At 35.0% G+C, this 24,855-nt stretch overlaps 1 protein-coding gene across 16 annotated transcripts in view; it reads left to right on the top strand.

Moving 5' to 3' along the window:
• LOC123556357 (uncharacterized) overlaps window positions 1-24,855 on the top strand; it is a 148,609-nt gene that overhangs the window by 15,191 nt on the left and 108,563 nt on the right. For all 16 annotated transcript variants that reach the window (XM_053542589.1, XM_053542588.1, XM_053542579.1 and 13 more), the window contains exon 6: window positions 1,336-1,746. In XM_053542589.1, the coding sequence (XP_053398564.1) occupies window positions 1,336-1,746 (411 nt within the window). The remainder of the gene's footprint in view (window positions 1-1,335; window positions 1,747-24,855) is intronic.

Raw genomic sequence — 24,855 nt, 5'->3', positions numbered from 1 at the left:
CTGGTATGTGGGTAACGGGCACACATTAGCCACTGGACCTGTAAGTAACTTTTATAGTTCACAACTGGTATGTGGGTAACGGGCACACATTAGCCACTGGACCTGTAAGAAACTTTTATAGTTCACAACTGGTATGTGGGTAACGGGCACACATTAGCCACTGGACCTGTAAGTAACTTTTATAGTTCACAACTGGTATGTGGGTAACGGGCACACATTAGCCAGTGGACCTGTAAGTAACTTGTATAGTTCACAACTGGTATGTGGGTAACGTGCACACATTAGCCAATGGACCTGTAAGTAACTATGTAGTTCACAACTGGTATGTGTGTAACCGGCACACATTAGCCACTGGACCCGTAAGTAACTTTGTAGTTCACAACTGGTATGTGGGTAACGGGCAGACATTAGCCACTGGACCCGTAAGTAACTGTGTAGTTCACAACTGGTATGTGGGTAACAGGCAGACATTAGCCACTGGACCTGAAAGTAACTGTGTAGTTCACAACTGGTATGTGGGTAACAGGCAGACATTAGCCACTGGACCTGTAAGTAACTTTGTAGTTCACCACTGGTATGTGGGTAACAGGCAGACATTAGCCACTGGACCTGAAAGTAACTTTGTAGTTCACAACTGGTATGTGGGTAACAGAAACACATTAGCCACTGGACCTGTAAGTAACTTTACAGGTTACAACTGGTATGTGGGTAACAGACAAATATTAGTCACAGCTCAAGTAAGTTACTTGAAAGTTCACAACTCTTTTGTGGGTAACAGACACATTTTAGTCTCTGGATATATGGTAGCTACTGAACCTGTAATTAACTTTATAGTTTACAAGTGGCATGTGGGCAAAAGACATATTAGACTCTGGATACTTGCACATTAAAGATATGTTCTTAAGTATGTAAAACGTACTATTGAGGAGGAATCAGAAAGGTTTCAAAAATAATTATCCAACTTGCTAAAATAGTTATTACAAGAATGTATTCCAGGCAAAAAGATAGAAACAACTTGCATATTATGACAGTTTTCTGTTCTGTTGTGACAGTTTTCTGTTCTTCACCTTCATATTAACTTCAGATGCATGTTTGTATGTTGATAAAAGCAAAATGTCAGAGTCAGAATAATCATGAAGTTTTTACGTTATGAAATATATATATACTAAAGTTGTTACATATATACATTCTTTAAATATTTAGGCAAAACTATCTGCATATTTACCTTTATTAAGTACTTTTCCATTTTAAATGTTTGTTCATTAAAATCTCTTGGATTGTTAAGTTTGTTGACAGATCATTACTGTGTCTAAAAAGCTGAATTTTCTTGAGCAGAGATTTGGAAAGTCAACACCCAGAAGTGAAACAAGAGATGGTTTAAAGACAGATCATGTGAGAACCAAGTCTGCCAAATTAAGTTACAGGAGTTCAAAATCTGCTACCTCAACAGGCCGCAAGCAGTCAAACAAAGAAAATGAAGCAACTCCGCGAGAAAAGGACTTTAAACAATTTATGTCTGAGACGAGAGATGATGTCTCGTCCATGCATGGAGTCGGGGAGAGCATGAATCCTCCAAGTGAACCAGCATCAAGTCGCTTGTCTGTATTTGGTAACGATTTCCTCACCAACCGTTTCATGATGGATTTACCTTCTAGCAAGCTGAGCTGGCATCTGGATACACCACTCGGGAAGACAGGCACAGAGATGGTTTCCTCCCCAACAGACTGGGATTGTCCAGATTTAGAGGTTGGTAATGCTTAATGTAATACTTACATTATATTCCTCAACATATAAAGTCTGAAATTTAGACTAGTCAGTTTGTCGTTTCATTTTTTGATAACATATATATACTAAAAAAATATTGCTGAGCTGTCTTTGGGGGTCAAATGCACATTCCTGCCCAGTTTCATTATATAGAACCTGAGATAGCCAAGAAAAAAAGAAAGTTTAGCATTTCAGACTTCAAACTTTAATGAGTGTGAACCCTTTTCCTACTGGTAGTTTTAATAGTTTCCTTGTATTGTAACTTTGCTGTCCAGCCCATTGTGACTCATAGAATTACATAGAGAGTAGAATATTGAAGGAGAATTTGCAGTTAGAAGATATTCCAATGTAAACCTAAAATATAAATTCAAACATAGAGGAATATTTATGATACTATTCTGTTGTAACAAAGTATGCTTGAAAAATTGTTCAGAAACAGACTTAAGCAGTACAGTTTTACCTCATTCTGTTGCATCCTGTGACTTAGTTTGTGCTTTTGACTGGTTTATAGTTCAACATTATTTGCTGGGCTAAAGTCAAAACTGCTCATGTTACTTTGAAATTTTGGTTTTGCATGTAGGCAGGTTTCTCAAAAACCATAAAGCCAAAGGCTTTCAGTTTTAGTTTATACTAATTTGTTTTAGCTCGATTGTGATGAAAGCTTCAAGCTTATTGGAACCACTCTCGAGTCCGCTTCCTGGAAAAACCAGTACTGGTGTCATATGAGAAGTCATGGTCGTGACCCAAGTGGGGCTCGAACCCATGACCCCTGGATTGAGCGGCCGACACCTTAACCACTAGACCACCGCTCCCCTTGCTTTCAGTTTTCACAATATCTTTGGAAACATTAGATGATCTCACAGGACAAGTTATACAACTTTAGTTCTTACCTGTCAATACTTTGCCCGTTTTTATGCCCCCCCTTCAAAGAAGGAGGGGTATTTTGTTTTGCAGATGTCGGTCGGTAGGTCAGTTGGTCGGTCTGTCGGTCGGAATGTAGACTAATCCGTTTCTGGATGATAACTCAAGAATGCTTGGGCCTAGGGTCATGAAAGTTGATAGGGAGGTTGATCATCACCAGCAGATGACCCCTAGTGATTTTGAGGTCTGTATGTTAAAGGTCAAGGTCACAGTGACCCTGAACAGTAAAACGGTTTCCGGATGATAACTCAAGAACGCTTAGGCCTAGGGTCACGAAAGTTGATAGGGAGGTTGGTCATGACCAGCAGATGACCCCTATTGATTTTGAGGTCAGTATGTCAAAGGTGAAGGTCACAGTGACCAGGAACAGTAAAATGGTTTCCAGGCAATAACTCTAGAACGCTTGGGCCTAGTGTCAGGAAAATTGATAGTTAGGTTGGCCATGACCAGCAGATGACCTCTATTGATTTTGAGGTCATTAGGTCAAAGGTCAAGGTCACATTGGCCAAGAACAGTTAAAACGGTTTCTGATCTTCTTGTCCAAAACCATAGGGCCTAGGGCTTTGACATTTGGTATGTAGCAAAATCTAGTGGTCCTCTACCAAGATTGTTCAGATTATTTCCCTGGGGTCAAATATGGCCCCACCCCGGGGGTCACATGGTTTATATAGACTTATATAGGAAAAAACTTTGAAAAACCTCTTGCCCAAACCCACAGGGCCTAGGGCTTTGATATTTTGTATATGACATCATCTAGTGGTCCTCTACTAAGATTGTTCAAATTATTCCCCTAGGGTCAAATATGGCTACACCCTGGGGGTCACATGGTTTACATAGACTTATATTGGGAAAAACTTTGAAAATCTTCTTGTCCAAACCACAAAGACTATGGCTTTGATATTTTGTAATGTAGCATCATTTAGTGGTTCTCTACCAAGTTTGTTCAAATTATCCCTCTAGGGTCAAATATGGCCCCGCCCCAGGGGTCATATGGTTCATATAGACCTATATAGGGAAAAACTTAGAACCTTCATGTCCATAACTTACATCATTCAAATTTGGACCACATGTATACTTTCGAGTGGCAAGATGAACCTTGACATGAGTTGACCTTGATCTTGACCTAGTGACCTATTTTCTCCTTGATTTTGACCTAGTGACCTACTTTCACATTTCTCAAGCTACAGCCTTCAAATTTGAACCACATGCATAGTTTTGTGTACCGAAATGAACTTTGATCTTGAGATTGACATAGTGACCTACTTTCACATTTCTGAAGCTACAGGCTTCAAATTTGGACCGCATGCATATTTTTGTGTTCTGAATAGAAATTTGACATTGATTTTTACCTATTACCTACTTTCACATTTCTCAAGCTACAGCCTTCAGATTTGAAGCACATGCATAGTTCTGTCTACCGAAATGAACTTTGACCTTGAAATTGATCTAGTGACCTGCTTTCACATTTCTCAAGCCACAGCTTTTAGATTTGGACCACATACACATTGTTTTGTACCGAAATGAAATTTGACATTGATTTTGACCTTGAGCTAGTCTTGAAATTTGGAACATTCAAAAATGGCTCAGTGGCTGGCGCCAAGATCACTCTGTAATCTCCTGTTAGGTTAATAGGTTAAAGGTCAAGGTCAGATTAAACCAGAATGGTAGAACTTTTTTTTACAGTGAGCCTATAATTTCTGTTCCTTGTGCAATTACTGAATGCATCAAGGGGGGCATTTCGTGTTCGACGAGCTCTTGTTAACTAAGAATTTTTGGTTATACATGTAGTTTTGTGTGTAAGCAGATTTTTAAAAAAAAATGCTGTACCAGATGTTTTTAAACTTCACACATGAGATGACCTCACTGGACAAGTTACATAACAGTTAGGGTTGTGTGTCATATGTAAATATGTAAATAAAGCAATTGATTCTAAGGAGATGTGCATTTCATTGGTTGTTTATTTTTCAATTCACGCACTAACGGAATTTACCTGCGAGTTTCCAAGAAAATTAAAACCTTTTGCTGGTAATTTTATGTTCTGACAGCACATGTGAAAAATACCATTTACACTGATGTAATATTTCTGTTTAATACATGGGGGATACAATAACAATTACAGTTTCATTAATTGAGTTAATAAAATTTATATGTATAGGTTAGCGACTGGTAACAATTTGTGTATGCTGTCTTTTTTGATAATGGTGCCGTAACCCTGTGATTTGAAAGAGAGGCTACCTAATGTGTTGTCTACACAATTTATGATTGAAAATATCCTGAAATCATCAGAACTCTAACATGATCTCACAGAGCAGGTTTCATAACTGTTACTTATATTTTGGCAAAACATAAAATTTTATGAAAGTTTTGCATGTCAGCATGTTTCTCAGAAACTGATAGACCAATTTTTTTCTAACTCATATTTTTGGTATTGTGACATGACCTCTGTTGGCAAGTTTCATTAATCTGGCTTACATGTTGGCAAATTATGCCCACTTTTCACTGAAAGTTTAATTTTTAAGGTTTTTTAGGAACTATTACAATACTGAACATTTTTAAACTCTTGTAATGTTTTGACATCTGAAAAAAGAAAAACATTGAATGACTGCTTCTCATGAATCATTAGGTCTGTAGCATCCATGTATGGTCCTCTCAAATTTGTGAAGATGGTTCTTGTGCCAGAGCAAAATATTGGAAACACCTAAAAAGAACTTCTTATGAATTGCTTGATGGATCCAAATTTGGCATGTTGTATCCTTGTATGGTACTTTTTCAAACTTATTTAAACATTTCAGTTTAGCCTCTTTTAGAGGCTGCCGGAGCAATCAGTAGGAAAAAATTTTCAAACAACTTCTCATGAACCATTTGATGGGTCTTCACCGAACTTGCTTTGCAGTATCCTGGTGTGGTCTTTCCTCAGTTTCATTCAAATTGTTTTGCTTGGTTCCTTCTCGGGGCTGCCAGAGCTAAAAACAAAAGTTTAAACAACTTCTTCAACCACTTGCTGTAACTGTATCAGAGACAGACTCATTCTGTAACATCCTTGTATGCACCTCGCTCAAGTTTGTTCCCCAGAGCTAAAGATAGAAAAAAACTATAAAGAACTTCTTCTTGTGAATCTCTAAATTTTATCTGTGACATCCCTAAAGTTTGTTTAAATGATTATGCATGTTGGGCCCATCACAAAAAAATTAATAAATTGCTTATTTGCCCAAAAGTACAATTAATTTCCCATAGGGTTACATACAAATATATCAATGCAAGGCTTTGACACAATGTTCTGAAGACAAATGCAAATACCTTCTCTTTAGAAATCTATCCGAGAGAAACACTAAAATCACTTTTAAGTGGCCTGCTACTTTTCTCTTCACATCTGTCAGAATGAATAGTGTATTGCATTTTTAGAAAGTGAAGTGGTTCAGCCTACTTTTTGTACAAATCTGCAGACAGTCATTTGCAAAAAAAAAACACATGATTTTCCAGCAATGTTTTACCCCTTTCTCTTCATTTACATCAGATCTATAAAATTTGGCTACTTACAGAAGCTCAAGATATCTATTTACAATCAAATCCATCATGAAATGAGGGACCTCTTTTCTCTCAGATACACTTCCTTTAGTTGGGTAACGAAGGGCAGGTAACTGTACCTTATTACCAATTGATGTTCATCAAACCTGGTCAGGTGAGCAGCTTAGGCCTGTTTGGGTCACTTGTTACATTTTTTTGCCCTGTCTGTCCATCCATCACATCTCATTTCCAATCAATAAATGGAGAACCATTTGACCTAGAGCCTTCGAACTTCATAGAGTGATAGGGCATACAGAGTAGATGACCTTTATTTTTTTTGGGTCACTCGATCAGTCGTCAAGGTCATAGGGGCCTGAACATGGGAAACTGTTTCTGATCAATAACTTAAGAACTGCTTGACCCAGAATGTTGAAACTTCATAGTCTGGTTGGATGTGCAGAGAAGATGACCCATAATGATTTTGAGATCACTTGAACAAAGGTCAAGTCACTGGGGTCAGAACATGGAAAAACCATTTTTAGCTCGACTATTCAAAGAATAGTCTAGCTATTCTACTCACCCTGGCGTCGGCGTCGGCGTCACACTTTGGTTAAGTTTTTGCATGCAAGTACATACAGCTATCATTTAAAGGCATATACCTTTAAAACTTATTTATTCTTTTTCTAGGTCAATTACCAACCTCACTGGGTCAAGTTCCATAACTCTAACATGTATTTTGAGCAAATTATGCCCCCTTTTGGACTTAGAAAATCCTGGTTAAAGTTTTACATGCAAGTTACTATCTCCAAAACTAATGCAGATATTGAATTGAAACTTCACATGCGTATTTGGGGTTATAAAACTAGTTTACAGCACCAAGTCCCATAACTCTGACCTTCATTTTGGGCAAATTATGCCCCCTTTTGGACTTAGAAAATTCTGGTTAAAGTTTTGCGTGCAAGTACATACAGCTATTACTAAAAGGCATATAGATGTGAAACTTATTTTTTCTTTTTCTAGATCAATTACCTACCTCACTGGGTCAAGTCCCATAACTCTGACATGTATTTTGGGCAAATTATGCCCCCTTTTGGACTTAGAAAATCCTGGTTAAAGTTTTACATGCAAGTTACTATCTCCAAAACTAATACAGATATTAAATTGAAACTTCACATCGTGGCCTAAACGCGAAACTAGTCTATCTGCTTCTATTTCTATATACACATAGACTAGTTTCGCGTTGAGGCGACGACATGTGTCTTCGGGGTTATAAAACTAGTTGATAGAATCAAGTCCCATAACTCTGACATGTATTTTGGGCAAATTATGCCCCCTTTTTGGACTTAGAAAATTCTGGTTAAAGTTTTGCATGCAAGTACATACAGCTATTACCAAAAGGCATATAGCTTTGAATGTTATTTATTCCTTTTCTAGGTCAATTACCAGCCTCACTAGGTCAAGTTCCATAACTCGTAACATGTATTTTGAACAAATTATGCCCCCTTTTGGACTTAGAAAATTCTGGTTAAAGTTTACATGCAAGTTACTATCTCCAAAACTAATCCAGATATTGAATTGAAACCTAACATGTTTCTTCGGGGTTATAAAACTAGTTGATAGCATCAAGTCCCATAACTCTGATATGTATTTTGGTCAAATTATGTCCCCTTTCGAACTTAAAACTCTTTTGATATTTAACATTTTGGGTAATAATTTCCTGCTTCTGTGACAATATTTCAAATAGTCGAGCTTGGCTGTCTTACGGACAGCTCTTGTTTCTTTTTCTAGGTCAATAACCAACCTCACTGGGTCGAGTTCCATAACTCTTAACATGTATTTTGAGCAAATTATGCCCCCTTTTGGACTTAGAAAATTCTGGTTAAAGTTTTACATGCAAGTTACTATCCCCAAAATTAATGCAGATATTGAATTGAAACATCACGTTTTTTCGGCGTTATAAGACTAGTTGATAACATCAAGTCCCATAACTCTGATATATATTTTGGTCAAATTATGTCCCCTTTTGAACTTAAAACTCTTTTGATATTTAACATCTTGGGTAATAATTTCCTGCTTCTGTGACAATATTTCGAATAGTCGAGCTTGGCTGTCTTATGGACAACTCTTGTTGATCAACAACTTGAGAGTCATTTGACCCAGAACCTTCAAACTTTATAGGGTGATAGGACATACAGAGTAGATGACCCCTTTTGTTTTTGGGGTCACTCAATCAAAGGTCACAGAGGCCAGAACATAGAAAACTGTTTCCAAGGGGCGAGAACATGGAAAACTGTTTCCAATCCATAACTTGAGAACCCATTGACCCAGAAGATTGGAACGACATTCACCGAACTTGCTTTGCAGTATCCTGGTGTGGTCTTTCCTCAGTTTCATTCAAATTGTTTTGCTTGGTTCCTTCTCGGGGCTGCCAGAGCTAAAAACAAAAGTTTAAACAACTTCTTCAACCACTTGCTGTAACTGTATCAGAGACAGTCTCATTCTGTAACATCCTTGTATGCACCTCGCTCAAGTTTGTTCCCCAGAGCTAAAGATAGAAAAAAACTATTATAAAGAACTTCTTCTTGTGAATCTCTAAATTTTATCTGTGACATCCCTAAAGTTTGTTTAAATGATTATGCATGTTGGGCCCATCACAAAAAATTAATAAATTGCTTATTTGCCCAAAAGTACAATTAATTTCCCATAGGGTTACATACAAATATATCAATGCAAGGCTTTGACACAATGTTCTGAAGACAAATGCAAATACCTTCTCTTTAGAAATCTATCCGAGAGAAACACTAAAATCACTTTTAAGTGGCCTGCTACTTTTCTCTTCACATCTGTCAGAATGAATAGTGTATTGCATTTTTAGAAAGTGAAGTGGTTCAGCCTACTTTTTGTACAAATCTGCAGACAGTCATTTGCAAAAAAAAAACACATGATTTTCCAGCAATGTTTTACCCCTTTCTCTTCATTTACATCAGATCTATAAAATTTGGCTACTTACAGAAGCTCAAGATATCTATTTACAATCAAATCCATCATGAAATGAGGGACCTCTTTTCTCTCAGATACACTTCCTTTAGTTGGGTAACGAAGGGCAGGTAACTGTACCTTATTACCAATTGATGTTCATCAAACCTGGTCAGGTGAGCAGCTTAGGCCTGTTTGGGTCACTTGTTACATGTTTTTGCCCTATCCGTCCATCCATCACACCTCATTTCCGATCAATAACTGGAGAACCATCTGACCTAGAGCCTTCAAACTTCATAGAGTGATAGGGCTTACAGAGAAGATGACCTTTATTTTTTTTGGGTCACTCGATCAATGGTCAATGTCACAGGGGCCTGAACATGGGAAACTGTTTCTGATCAATAACTTAAGAACTGCTTGACCCAGAATGTTGAAACTTCATAGTCTGGTTGGATGTGCAGAGAAGATGGCCCATAATGATTTTGAGATCACTTGAACAAAGGTCAAGTCACAGGGGCCAGAACATGGAAAACCATTTTTAGCTCGACTATTCAAAGAATAGTCTAGCTATTCTACTCACCCTGGCGTCGGTGTCACACTTTGGTTAAGTTTTTGCATGCAAGTACATACAGCTATCATTTAAAGGCATATACCTTTGAAACTTATTTATTCTTTTTCTAGGTCAATTACCAGCCTCACTGGGTCAAGTTCCATAACTCTAACAGGTATTTTGAGCAAATTATGCCCCCTTTTGGACTTAGAAAATTCTGGTTAAAGTTTTACATGCAAGTTACTATCTTCAAAACCAATGCAGATATTGAATTGAAACTTCACGTGTCTTCGGGGTTATAAAACTAGTTGATAGCACCAAGTCCTATAACTCTGACCTTCATTTTGGCCAAATTATGCCCCCTTTTGGACTTAGAAAATTCTGGTTAAAGTTTTGCGTGCAAGTACATACAGCTATTACTAAAAGGCATATAGATTTGAAACTTATTTTTTCTTTTTCTAGATCAATTACCTACCTCACTGGGTCAAGTCCCATAACTCTGACATGTATTTTGGGCAAATTTTGCCCCCTTTTGGACTTAGAAAATCCTGGTTAAAGTTTACATGCAAGTTACTATCTCCAAAACTAATGCAGATATTGAATTAAAAATTCACATGCGTCTTTGGGGTTATAAAACTAGTTTATAGCACCAAGTCCCATAACTCTGACCTTCATTTTGGGCAAATTATGCCCCCTTTTGGACTTAGAAAATTCTGGTTAAAGTTTTGCGTGCAAGTACATACAGCTATTACTAAAAGGCATATAGATGTGAAACTTATTTTTTCTTTTTCTAGATCAATTACCTACCTCACTGGGTCAAGTCCCATAACTCTGACATGTATTTTGGGCAAATTATGCCCCCTTTTGGACTTAGAAAATCCTGGTTAAAGTTTTACATGCAAGTTACTATCTCCAAAACTAATACAGATATTAAATTGAAACTTCACATGTGTCTTCGGGGTTATAAAACTAGTTGATAGAATCAAGTCCCATAACTCTGACATGTATTTTGGGCAAATTATGCCCCCTTTTGGACTTAGAAAATTCTGGTTAAAGTTTTGCATGCAAGTACATACAGCTATTACCAAAAGGCATATAGCTTTGAATGTTATTTATTCCTTTTCTAGGTCAATTACCAGCCTAACTAGGTCAAGTTCCATAACTCGTAACATGTATTTTGAACAAATTATGCCCCCTTTTGGACTTAGAAAATTCTGGTTAAAGTTTACATGCAAGTTACTATCTCCAAAACTAATGCAGATATTGAATTGAAACCTAACATGTTTCTTCGGGGTTATAAAACTAGTTGATAGCATCAAGTCCCATAACTCTGATATGTATTTTGGTCAAATTATGTCCCCTTTCGAACTTAAAACTCTTTTGATATTTAACATTTTGGGTAATAATTTCCTGCTTCTGTGACAATATTTCAAATAGTCGAGCTTGGCTGTCTTACGGACAGCTCTTGTTTCTTTTTCTAGGTCAATAACCAACCTCACTGGGTCAAGTTCCATAACTCTTAACATGTATTTTGAGCAAATTATGCCCCCTTTTGGACTTAGAAAATTCTGGTTAAAGTTTTACATGCAAGTTACTATCCCCAAAATTAATGCAGATATTGAATTGAAACATCACGTTTTTTCGGGGTTATAAGACTAGTTGATAACATCAAGTCCCATAACTCTGATATGTATTTTGGTCAAATTATGTCCCCTTTTGAACTTAAAACTCTTTTGATATTTAACATCTTGGGTAATAATTTCCTGCTTCTGTGACAATATTTCGAATAGTCGAGCTTGGCTGTCTTGGACAACTCTTGTTGATCAACAACTTGAGAGTCATTTGACCCAGAATTTTCAAACTTCATAGGGTGATAGGACTTACAGAGTAGATGACCCCTTTTGTTTTTGGGGTCACTCTATCAAAGGTCACAGAGGCCAGAACATGGAAAACTGTTTCCAAGGGTTGAGAACATGGAAAACTGTTTCCAATCCATAACTTGAGAACCCATTGACCCAGAAGATTGGAACGACATTGGATGATTGGACATGCCGAGTAGATGGTCCCTATTGCATTTCAGTCACTAAGCAAACCATCAGTGTCTCTTTGACTTTCGCTCCTGACCCCTATTTACTTCTTGCCGATTACTACTATGCTTTGGGGGAGACTTGTGCTTTTCTACAAAAGCATCTTTTAGTTTAGGTAAAGCTTTTCTATATAATCTAGTATTATGTTGAAGGGTCTCAGATAGTTTAGCATGCTCTAGTTAGCCAGCTCCTGTTTTTTTTCTTAGATGGACAAAGATACGGGCACCCATTTCCCAAAAGTTTCTTTACCTGTTGAATTTATCTTGTTGAGGAAAATATTACAATGACATGTTTTGCTTCTTTTGACAAAGCAGTATTGTAAGGGTATTAGGTTCTTTAGTGATGGCCCTAGTTTTCTCAAACATACTCTATTCAGAATATTCAATCTCCTCTGACGGCTTTTGCTTTTCTGGTAATATCAGCATCTAGACATAACTTTTCTTGTTTTGATTTCCTAACAGTGAAGATCATGTGAATGTGTACTTAGCCTTGCATTATCAGCAAGTAATATATAACTATAGGGGAAGGAAGTGGTAGCACCAGTGGTTTTTATTTAGCATGCCATATCATACATAGAATAGAAGGATTAAATCAAATAAATCACTTTCTTCAGTACTTCTGTCTTGTAGAAGGGTATTTCAATGGAAATGTACTTCTGTAAACAAATTACATTATAGAAGTGCATAACAATGCAAAGTTATGCTTTATCTAAACTATCTGTAGTGTATTTCTTATATGATAGATTTATGTTGAAAATAGAATTATTACCGTAAGGAACAAAGTGCAGTTATTCAGGTATTTGATTGTATCCTGATCTGTATTGCATTCATAAAAATAATACACAAATCTGCTAGTAGTCCATTTTGATGGCATTTATAGTGCAAGAAACAGCAATGAAAACTCTGGAAATTCCAGTATGGTATGCAAGAATAATTAATGCTGAAGTTCTGATGAAAACTGAAAGAATTTTAGATGTTACAGTGAAACAGTATTTGCTTGAACAAGAATTACTTGAGCACCTGGGTTCATCCAAGTAATCTTTGTGGTCATGTTCATTTTCCTTCTATTTTCTTTATGAAATGTCCATGGCTGGGTCAACCATTAATAACTGACTCACTTGAGATTGACTTTTGGTCCCTGAGTATTAATCTATTCTTTGTTGCTATCAGCAAACTGGAGCACAGGTGTTGAAATTTTTCACACATTTGGTTGTCAATTCAAAATTTTTGCACATTGTAGTAAGATATTTAAACTGTTTGTATCATGTATGTTCATATATATATGAGCCGATAATGCAATTGTTTATTGACAAAAGGTTAAGAGCAGGTCTTTGATCAATTATTGATCAGGACTTGTTTGTAACAGACTAAAGCAACTATAAAATTTCAGATGTATTATAAAAAAATTTATCCTTTTTGCAGGAGCGAAAGTTACAAGATCTTAACCTTTACCCTGCTTAATTTCTAAAATGGACTGGTCTGTCATTCAATTTGAGCACTACCACTTATTATTCAAAGGGGTATTCACTGAAAGTTTGCTGAGCGAATGTGCACGCTCATCATGGTCTGCACTGGTCACAGAGGCAGAATCATTTACCGCCAGCAGGCTAAAAGTTAAAATGGAGTTCGAGTACGTGTTGAAATTGAGCATATAATTTCAAAATAAGTTAAAGAAAAATAATGTGAAATCCAAATAAAAGTTTAAATAATCTCGGTCATTTCTACATATGTTTCATTTACAAAATAGCATATGGAAATGTAGATCATGGAAAACATTTGCAGTGTGTTTAATGAAATGCTGTGAGGCTAACAGTGATCACCCTATGTCTGTCATCTATCCTCATGTGCCTTCTGTAATCTGTTGTGCATTGTCAACAATTTGACTGATAACACTATAGAGGTCACAATTTTGGCCAAACCTAATGAAACTTGCTCAGAATATTACTCTCAAGAAAGTCTCAGAAAAATTCATTACTGGGTCATCTGAGGCAAAAACTAGGTCACTAGGTCAGTTAATAGGAAAACATTGTTAATGCTTTAGAGGCCACATTTTCTACCTCATCTTTATGAGATTTTGTCAGAATGAAGTTTAGGACAAATTCAAATTGGGTTACCTGAGACAAAAAAGTAGATCGCTTGGTCAAATCATAGAAAAACCTTGTTGACACTCTAGATGCCACATTTTCTGTTTTACCTTCTTAAAACTTTGTCAGCATATTTGTCTATGAATTCTTGAGCAAAGATCAAAACTGGGTTACCTGAGGTCAAAAGCTAGATCACTAGTTCATATCATAGATACACCCTGAGGCCAGATTTTCTGTTAGATCTTCTTAAAACTTTGTTAAAATGTTTGTCTATGTAAAATCTAGATTAAGTTCAAAACTCAGCTACATTAGGTGGAAACTAGGTCAATAGGCCAAGCCTTGGTAAACCTATTAACACTCTTAAGACCACATTTTCTATTTGATCATCATAATTCTTTGTCAGAATGTTTGTGTCTATAAAGTATAAAATGTAGGTCACATTCAAAACTTAGTATTAAACTAGGTCACAAAGTCAAATGGTAGAGAAACTTTGTTAACACTTTGTAAATCTTTGTCAGAATGTTTGTCTTCCAGTTCAAAAATGGGGTACCTAAAGTTAAAAACCATGTCACTAGGTCAGTTCATTGAAAAACTTGGTTAACCTGATTTACATAAAACATGGTCAAATGTTTGTCTATGAAGTCTAGGCCAAATTAGATACTAGACTAGATATTAGAACTAGGTCTTGTGAGCCATGCAGGGCCTTCAGCTAGGGCTCTCTTGTTGTTGACAGATCACTCAAAATCATAAATTCCAGAAAAAAAATATGTGCTTTTTTGATGTCCATCCACTTGCCTGTCCATCATGCAATCTACTAAATCTTGCAGTGATCAATATGAAGATTATGTCATCACTGAGGGGTCAGATTAAAACGCTGTTTTTAGAAAAGGTTTTTTTTTGTTCTGCCAAAACATGATAACTTGATTAATTAATGATGCTGATATGAAAGATAAAGTCAACATGTTGTATAGTAATCTGGTTGTTCAAATAAACCTTGAACTATAAACGCTGTTCATTTTCAGCTAAACAAGTATATGATATTATAATAAGCTAGTTTTAATAACACATTTAATACTTTATATTCACTGAATTGACAATGTACTTAATTTACAACAAAAACAAAGTTTTCTATATATAAACATTAGATGCAGTTGAGATACTGTAGTTTTCGTCATGGGTTTAAAGGTGGATAATCAGATTTTGGCCATGTAACGGATTTGTTCGAAACTTTAGCATCTGATCATTTACACTCATTTATGTTCACTTAACACTTAATACAAATTAGATTTTCACTGGAGGTATTTTTAAAATTTCATTTTCCTATCCTGGTTGCCCAACCAAGATAGAGTTATTTTATCATAAGTATAAATTTGATAAACATACTTTGCCTAAGGAAATGTATAAATATTAGACATATTGTAATATATTTGTAAAATATTTGCATTAAAAATTATGTATTTAGATGGAATTCATTAGAAACTCAAGTTTGAAAAATTATTATTACCTCCCTTTGCCTATCTTGGTTGCGCAACCAAGATAGATTGGAAATAAATGAATTCAGAAGCTACACACAGCTTTAAAACTTGCATTTTGGTTCAGATTGTTCAATAGTTGATATGTCTATCAAATGCAAATGTAAAACTAGACATTGTATCGAAATGAAAAGAAATACCCAGCTTTTTATATACTTTCATATTAAAGGGGAGTAATTACAAAATTTTATAAAAATAATAAAATATACATTTCAAATAAGAATCTAACTCTATGTAATCGGTCTTTTTGTTCCTTAAATAATTCTCTACCAGAATATACAAAAAGTAAAAAATGTGATTAAATGTTGATTAAATGTGATTGACCACCTTTAAGATTTTTCACAAAAGACATAAATGAAATTAAAGCAGTATCTATCCAGTTTTATGTAAATTTATTAGTCCCCTACTGGTTGAAAACCAGTTTCGGGGACTATAGGAAGCACTTTTCCGTCATTCCGTCCATCCGTCTGTCTGTCTGTCTGTCTGTCCGAGCTCACATTTGCATACTTAGGTGGCTATAGGAACAATAGGTAACTGTACTTTTTCTTTGATGTCATTCATTCGGTAAGGCTTTTATGTGGCTATTTTTCTCTTACGTGGCTAAAAGAACAATTAGTCTGGTGGTTTCAGTGACAAAAGTGCTCTAGAAATCATTTTATGAGGGCCGGCATGTTAATGCCCGAAGACAACATATATGTTGAAGCTTGAACCTTACCGGTTACTTTGATAGCTGTCTCCAAAAAATATAACGATGTTTTATGTAAATTAGAGGGGTCAAAAGGTCATGCTATGAAATTCTGATTTTGCAACTTTTTTGTGTAGCCTTTTTTTTCAATGATTATGTACTGGCAATATTTCTGGAAAATTGTACCCTAAATGTATTATGAAACTATTTTTAGTCACTTAGAATTGATGCAAAGCTAAAAGAGAACATGACAAAATAGAAACAATGTCTGAAATTAGGGTCAAAGGTCGTGCACTTTATCTATTTACGTTGAGACAATGTCATCTATAGATACTATTAATATGTTATCCAAAAGTGATAAATGGAATTCATTCAGACTTCATACAAAGATTAAGGACATTAAGGAAAAGTGCTTTGTACAGGTACAATAAATTTATCTAGCTTACTTTTTGAATTATCTCCCTTTATTAAACTTACATATAACAGTTCTTTTCCAAAGAATAACTCTAAATTTAACCAATCATTTTTGTTGAAATTTCACACAACGATAAAGACCACTGAAAGAAACTGAAGTTAATTAAATGATGAGTCTATCTCGCTCATTTTTAAATTATCTCCCTTTATAGAATGTAGTTGTCTGAACCATATTGTTAAACACTAAATGACATTACTTTCTATTCAGTGGTCTAAATAGTACTTACGTTACTGGCATCAGTTGATCGTTACAAAGCTTTTGTCAAAAGGTTTGTGGTACCCTACTTGCGTAAGGGATTGATCAGTTATATAGAAAATATATCAGCAGATGGTCACAATCAATACTTTAGACATAAAGATTAATATGTACCGTATTATGTACTTGTTAAATCAGCTCGTTGGCACTTATGTTATCATCAATATATATCATGTACTGCACAACATATGATCTTTGATAGTTGTATATTCCCTTTGTCTGCATATTTAAATGTTTGTATATAATTTAACACAGATATCGTAAGCATTGTTATAGAATATGGGGTTCCTTTTTGGCTCATCTGATTTTTTGCTCGATTATACGAAGTATAAGGAAAGCTATCCTACTTGACCAGGCGTCGGCGTCTTTCCGCGTCCCAACTTTGGTTAAAGTTTTTGTTTTTACACTTTCTCTTTTTTCTATTTATCTCTGTAATTACTTAATGGATTTGATTCAGACTCAAAATAGTTATTCCTCATCATCACCCACATCATCTGACCTAAGGGTCATAACTCTGGTACCAATATTTTGTGATTTGTCCCCCTTTTCACTTAGATTTTCAGGTTAAAGTTTTGATGCACTTTCACTCTATCTGTGTTATTACTGAATGGATCTGATTCAAACTTAAAATAGTTGTTCAACATCATCACCCTCATCATATGAAGAAAGGTGCATAACTCTGGCACAATTTTATCATGAATTATTCCCCCTTTGTACTTAGAATTTCAGGTTAAAGTTTTAAAGCACTTTCACTCTATCTCTGTTATTGCTGAATGGATCTGATTCAAACTTAAAATAATTGTTCAACATTATCATCCACATCATATGACACAAGGTGCATAACTCTAGTACATTTTTTTCATGAATTAAGCCCCTTTTACTTAGAATTTAAGGTTAATTTTGATGCATTTTCACTATATCTCAGTTATAATTATGAAATGCATATTTAATTCAAACTTGAAGAAGTTGTTCCACATCATCACCCACAACTTTTGCACCAATCTTTTAATGAATTATGCCCCCTTTTTGCTTAGAATATAGTTATATAGTGTTTGATACACTTTATCTTTACCTGTCTTATTACTTAATATTTTTGACTCAGGCTATTGTGCAATATCTTCATCTACCATTGGAATCACTCTTGTGACAGCTCCAGTATCCTCAGATATGCCAAGTTTTACTATCCAGCATCGAAATAGTCGAGCGCGCTGTCTTCTGTGACAGCTCTTGTTTGAAAATTATTGTCATCACTTGATCGTCATCGGCATTGGCGTCTGCGTCGGCGTTGCCTGGTTAAGTTTTATATTTAGGTCAGCTTTTCTCCTAAACTATTAAAGCTTTTACTTTAAAACTTGTAACACTTGTTCACCATTAATAGCTGACTCTGCACAGCAAGAAACGTAACTCCATTCTGCTATTTTTAAGAATTATAGCCCCTTTTGGACTAAAAATATCAAATTTCTTATTTAAGTTTTATGGTCAGGTTAATTATCTCCTAAACTATCAAAGATATTGCTTTAAAACTTGTAGCACTTGTTAACCATAAAAAGCTGACTCTGTATAACAAGAAACATAACTCCATCCTGCTTTTTGCAAGAATTATGGCCTATTTTGAACATAGAAAATATCAGATTTCTTGTTCAAGTTTTGTGTTTAGGTCAGCTTTTCTCCTAAACTATAAAAGCTATTGCTCTAAAACTTGCAACACTTATTAACGATCAAAGACTGACCCTGTAAAGCAAGAAACATAACTCAATCCTTCTTTTTGCAAGAATTATGACCCCTTTTGGGCTTAGAAAATATCAAATTTCTTGCTTAAAGTTTGCGTTTAGGTCAACTTTTCTCATTAATAGTCAAAGTCATTGCTTTAAAACTTGGAGCAGTTATTCGCCGTTTAAGGCTGCAAGTACAGTAACTCTACATTGTTTTTTGCAAGAATTACGACCCCTTTTGAACTTAAAATATCATGGGTATGACAATACTTCTATTATACAGAGACAAAAAAATCAGGTGAGCATCTGCACCCGTAGGGCAGTCCTCTTGTTTTATTTCAGCATGCTTTCATGGTAATATATGTACCGATACTTATATTTACTTTTGAAACAATGTACTGCATAACACATGTACAATTCGATTTTATTTATATTTGTGAGTTCTTATTACAAGTCGCTTTTACATAACTTTAATGAATAAAATGCCTTCTCCCACAATTTACCACACGTTGAGCAATGACTGTCTACCACTGACTATCTACGTTACATTAACACTTAAGATTGACAAACTTTTCAAAGTTACACAATAAGTATTAGGTTACATTGCTTAGTTAACAAGCATCTTAAAATGACTTTTGAATAATTCTTTATGTACATTACTTTATATTGCATTCTTTCGCCAGATGCAGCTTATTGGTACATACGTTACTTAATTAGAATATGTCCTTTGTGCATTTAAACTCACTATTGATAGAAAGTGAGTGGCGCTGAAGTTAGCAGACTGGGCTACAGCGGTCCGGGTTTGATTCAAGGTTGCGGCTGATATCCCGGCCAGTGTTCAGTACTGGTACTTTTTCCAGCACTATCTGTCTAGAATGTATGCTGGGAAGGTAAATATCACACCTGCCGTGGGCTCCGCTGGAAATAAGTTGTTCCATCCATTACAGGTGGTGAATTTCGTCCACTACCCACTTTAAACAAGAAATTTTACCTTTTTTCAAACCAAGTAAATGTGTTATATACTGATAACCTAGATGAGTTTTCATATAGGAAAGCAGTTAAATATTTCCGAATGTTTCTATGAACTCATTGCTCTATGCTGCTATTCTGCTAATTTCACATAAACGAATTATTTAACAATACTTTACAGTTTACAGTTTATTAATTAAGTCAAGGCCCATAAGGGCATCTGACAACAATTATAACAATAACAGTTATAGTAACAAAATCAGAACAGCATGTAAAACATGACAAATTATTGCAGAAGTAACTGATAATGTGGAGGAAAAGAACTATTTATCTGAAAGTAGACATAATTTTCTTACAGAAAACAGCCAGTTTTAACAAAGTATTCTTATTGTTATTGTTCATAAGGTTAGAAAATTTGAGAGTATTTGGATATTTATAATAAAATTCATCTATATATTTTTTCCTATCAACACTGAAACATTTGCAATCAAAAAGATAATGAAATTCATCTCCTAAAATGTTACTGTTACACAAATGACAAGTTCTTTGTTCTCTTGCAATGTTTTCAAATCTACCTTTCTCTATTGGCAACAAATGATTCATGCATCTGAATTTACAAAGTGAAATGCTAAGGTCAAAAGGTAAAAGCTTGAAATATTTTTCAAATACAAATTCGTGTTTATACATTCTATAATTTAAACATTTGCTTGAGTTATTAACTGAATAGTTCCAGTTTTGTATAAACTGATCTTTAATTCTAGTGTTAACAACATTTTTGAAGGAGTTAAAAGAGTGAATCTTCTGATCAAATCAAAAATTAGATATACCAAGAGAATCTAAACTATCTTTGACATAACATAACCAGTTAAATTTCTTGTTTTGCCTCTGAGACAGTGAGAGACAAGTTCTGTACAAAATATTACAAATTTTATCTTCCCTGGAGCTTATTACCTTACTCCAAAAAGTTAACACTCTACATTTAATACGACTTGAAAGTGGTAAAATACCAAGATCACCATACAACATGTTATTAGGGGTACTTTGCTTCAAATTTAAAATAAGTTTTAAATATTTCAACTGAAATTTATCAACAATATCTAAATTTTCAACCCCCCATACCTCTGAGCCGTACAAGATAATAGGAGTAACCATGGTATCGAAAAGGTGCAATTGTAAATCAATAGGTAAAAACAATTTCCTGGATTTACTAATAACAGCAACTGAATATTGTTCTGTAATCATGAGTTTACAAGTACCGGTACATGTACATGTTTTAGCGACTCCCACATACAGCCGACATCATCCTTACATGATACATATATTGGTTTGCAATTTTAGTTGATATATTCCAACGGCGCCACTTACATATTCACCATTATAAACAATATGACATGTGCAAAGGTCAAGGTCACATACACCCAAATTAAGTTTCCTTTTTGTATGAATATGAAATTACTTCCCTTTTATATCATATAGTATAATAAATATGTTTTTCTTCAGTAAATCAGTTTTAGAACTAATTCAAAAATGAAATTACGATTGGTTCTGATAGATATATAAAAAATCACATAAACGAATTATTTAACAATACTGAATATTGTTCTGTAATCATGAGTTTACAAGTACATGTACATGTTTTAGCGACTCCCACATACAGCCGACATCATCCTTACATAATACATATATTGGCTTGCAATTTTTGTTGGTATATTCCAACGACGCCACTTAAATATTCAATATAAACAATATGACATGTGCAAAGGTCAAGGTCACATGCACCCAAATTAAGTTTCCTTTTTGTTTGTAGATGAAATTACGTCCCTTTTATATCATATAGTATAAGAAATGTGTTTTTCTTCAGTTTTAGAACTAATTCAAAAATGAAATTACGATTAGTTCTGATAGACATATAAAACTGCTATTAACAATATTACATTTCCAGAATATGAACACAGACGCAAGTCACAATTTTATTGAAAGAATATTTTTTGGCAAAGTTTTTCTGTTTTTTTTTTTTTTTTTTTTTGGTTTTTCGTTTGTTTGTTTTTTTGTTTTGTTTTTTCAAATATTAACGTAATTGAATGGTTTATTATTAAAACATTGATGTAGTTGATAAATAATACCCTTTTATATGCAAGGTTATGCATCTTTTCAGTAGGCAATATGATCATGTTTATTTATACTTCATAGCATTTACTGCGACCTTTAGATCTTTAACATATATTTCTGACATTTAAACTGAGAAGCATCTGTATGATCAAACTGACTGCATTAGTTAGATAAAAGAAAATTATCTTAACAAGAAATCAGAAATATTTGGTCTCAACCCGAATTAAAACAAGTCAGAGCTGTCCGTAAGACAGCGCACTCGACATTTTTTCATTGCTTGACTCTAAATTAGAGCTTTGCCAGTAAAAACTTTATAAAACTTTAACCAAAAAATCTAAGTTAACATGAGGTATAACTCTGTAAAAATTCAAACCAGAGTTAGAGAGTTTGTTTCTCCTGGTGTAGACTTTGATAGTAAAAAAGTATTTAATGTTTCAACTCAATAGCTTTGATAGTAACAGAGATATTTGACTTTATCAAAAACTTTAACCAAAATTCTTAGTCAAAAAGGGGCATAACTCCATCAAAATTCAAATCAGAGTTATGGGAATTGTTTCTGCTGGTGTAGACTTTGATAGTAAATAACCATTTTAAGTTTCAAGTCAATAGCTTTGATAGTAACAAATATATTTGACTTAATCAAAAATTTTAACCAACGGCGATGCCGACTCCGATGCTGGTGCGAGAGCAATAGCTCTACTTTTCCCTCGAAAAGTCGAGCTAATAAAGCAACGAAATGAAACATTTAAAACGTTACAATATGTCCTGCCGGAAGGTGAACTTCAACAGTATTTCATGATAAAATGTATGCAAATATTACATAAAAATTTATTGGGACGTTTTTAATCTGTAAAATAAAAGCTTTCCTAAAATTGTATATAACTAATATATACTGAACAAAATAGCTAAGTGCCCTTCATATTTATTTGCCAATATCTTCAAAAAAATAACATAAAATACTTTTTGAAATGTAATGTACACTCAGAACAATATGTAATTGATAAAATGCCGAACTTACAACAAAACCAAAACACGTCTTCAGAAATAATATTCATTCATTTTAAGATTTAAACCAATTTTTGACAGGTCACAAAAATTAAACAAACATGTTAACAATGTGTATGTACATACTAAAAACGAAAACGTATTTTGGGAAGATAATGAAATAACTTCGTTAACTTGCTTTTTCTAAAAACAGCATTCACCATTCGTGTCATATTTAACCATTCGCTAGAAAAAAATGTTAATATGAACAGTTCTTATTCTTACAAATAGTATTCACTTGTTCACTAAAACACAGCTTTTATGTGTTTTTGTGACTTTTTTACAAATGGGGTGCGTTAGTAAATTGAATAAAATTTATATGTTGGCGTCACTTAATATTTTTGAAATTTTATTATGTTATTAACAACACTTTGTTCTAAAAGTATGCTAAATTTCAAATTTGTATTTACAGAATTTACAAAGATATTGGAAAACTAGCAAATGCGGTTAGCTATTTTGTTCTGTATATCTACCCTGTGACCTTTAACCTTTATATATGAGCATACAACACGTTTTCGGGTAAGAGTCATAATTTATTAATTGGATATAAGTGTATGGTTTATTTAATCCTAATATTGTAAATCAAATCCTGTATAATGAGAAATTATTCATGAATCATTGCATGAGTGCCAAAAATTATGTGAAAATATCAGTTTTAATGCATGACCTTTTGACCTCTATAATTTGCATATAGAGGTCATATATTTTTTGGAGACAGCACCCAGATGAACCAGGGATGTTTAAACTTTAATAAAGTCTTTATCTCCAAGCATTAACATTCCGGCCCTCATAAACTTTTTTCAGGGGCTAAAACCACCAGACTAAATAGAGAGAACAAAAGAGTAGCCACATAAGTATCCATATGTAGGAACGTCCGTCCATATGTAGGAATGTCCGGTCCATAACTCTGTCATCCATGAAGGGATTTTAATATTACTTGGCAAAAATGTTCCCCATGATGAGACAATGTGTCATGCGCAAAACCCGGACCCCTAGCTCAAAGGTCAAGGTCACAATTGGAGGTCAAAGGTCAACAGGGTTTTTTTCCTGTCCGGTCCACAACTCTCCCATCCTTGAAGGGATTTTAGTATTACTTGGCACAAATGTTCCCCATGATGAGATGATGTGTCATGCGCAAATCCTGGACCCCTAGCTCAAAGGTCAAGGCCACAATTGGAGGTCAAAGGTCAACAGGGCTTTTTCATAACTCTCCCATCCATGAAGAAATTTTGATATTACTTGGCACAAATGTTTCCCATGAGGAGACGACGTGTCATGCGCAAAACCTGGAGCCCTAGCTTAAAGGTCAAGGTCACAATTGGAGGTCAAAGGTCAACAAGGCTTTTTTCCTGTCCGATCCATAACTCTCCCATCTATGAAGGGATTTTAATATTACTTGGCACAAATGTACCTCATAATAAGACGATGTGTCATGTACAACTTTCAGACCCCTAGCTCAAAGGTCAAGGTCACACTTAGCAGTCAAATGTTAACATAGCATGAACAGGGTCTGTTTCGTGTCCGGTCCATAACTCTAACATTCATTAAGGGATTTTAATATCACTTAGCCCAAATGTTCCCCATGATGAGACGTCGTGTCATGTGCAAATCCCGGACCCCTACCTCAAAGGTCAAGGTCACAATTGGGGGTCAAAGGTCAACAGAGTTTTTTTCTTGTCCCGTCCATAACTCTGCCATCCATGAAGGGATTTTAATATTACTTGGCACAGATGTTCCCCATGATGAGACAACATGTCATGCGCAAAGCCCAGACCTTTAGCTCAAAGGTCAAGGTCACAATTGGAGGTCAAAGGTCAATAAGGTTTTTTCCCTGTCCGATCCAGAACTCTGTCATCCATGAAGGAATTACAATATTACTTCGCATAAATGTTTCCCATGATGAGACGACATGTCATGCGCAACACCCAGTACCCTAGCTTAAAGGTCAAGGTCACACTTTGAGATCAAAGGTCAAGAGGATTTATTTCCTGTCCGGTCTATAACTTTGTCATGCAAAGCAGGATTTAGATATCAGTTGGCACAAATATTCCCCAGGATGAGACAACATGTCATGCGCAAGAACCAGGTCCCTAGGTCTAAGGTCAAGGTCATATTTAGAGGTCAAAGGTCATATTCAAGAATGACTTTGTGCGGAACATTTCTTCTTCATGCATGGAGGGATTTTGATG

The sequence above is a fragment of the Mercenaria mercenaria genome, chromosome 5, assembly GCF_021730395.1.
Source record: "Mercenaria mercenaria strain notata chromosome 5, MADL_Memer_1, whole genome shotgun sequence".
Lineage (NCBI taxonomy): Eukaryota > Metazoa > Mollusca > Bivalvia > Venerida > Veneridae > Mercenaria > Mercenaria mercenaria.
Note: the sequence above shows the minus strand (reverse complement) of the source record. Positions and strands in the feature narration are given on the sequence as shown.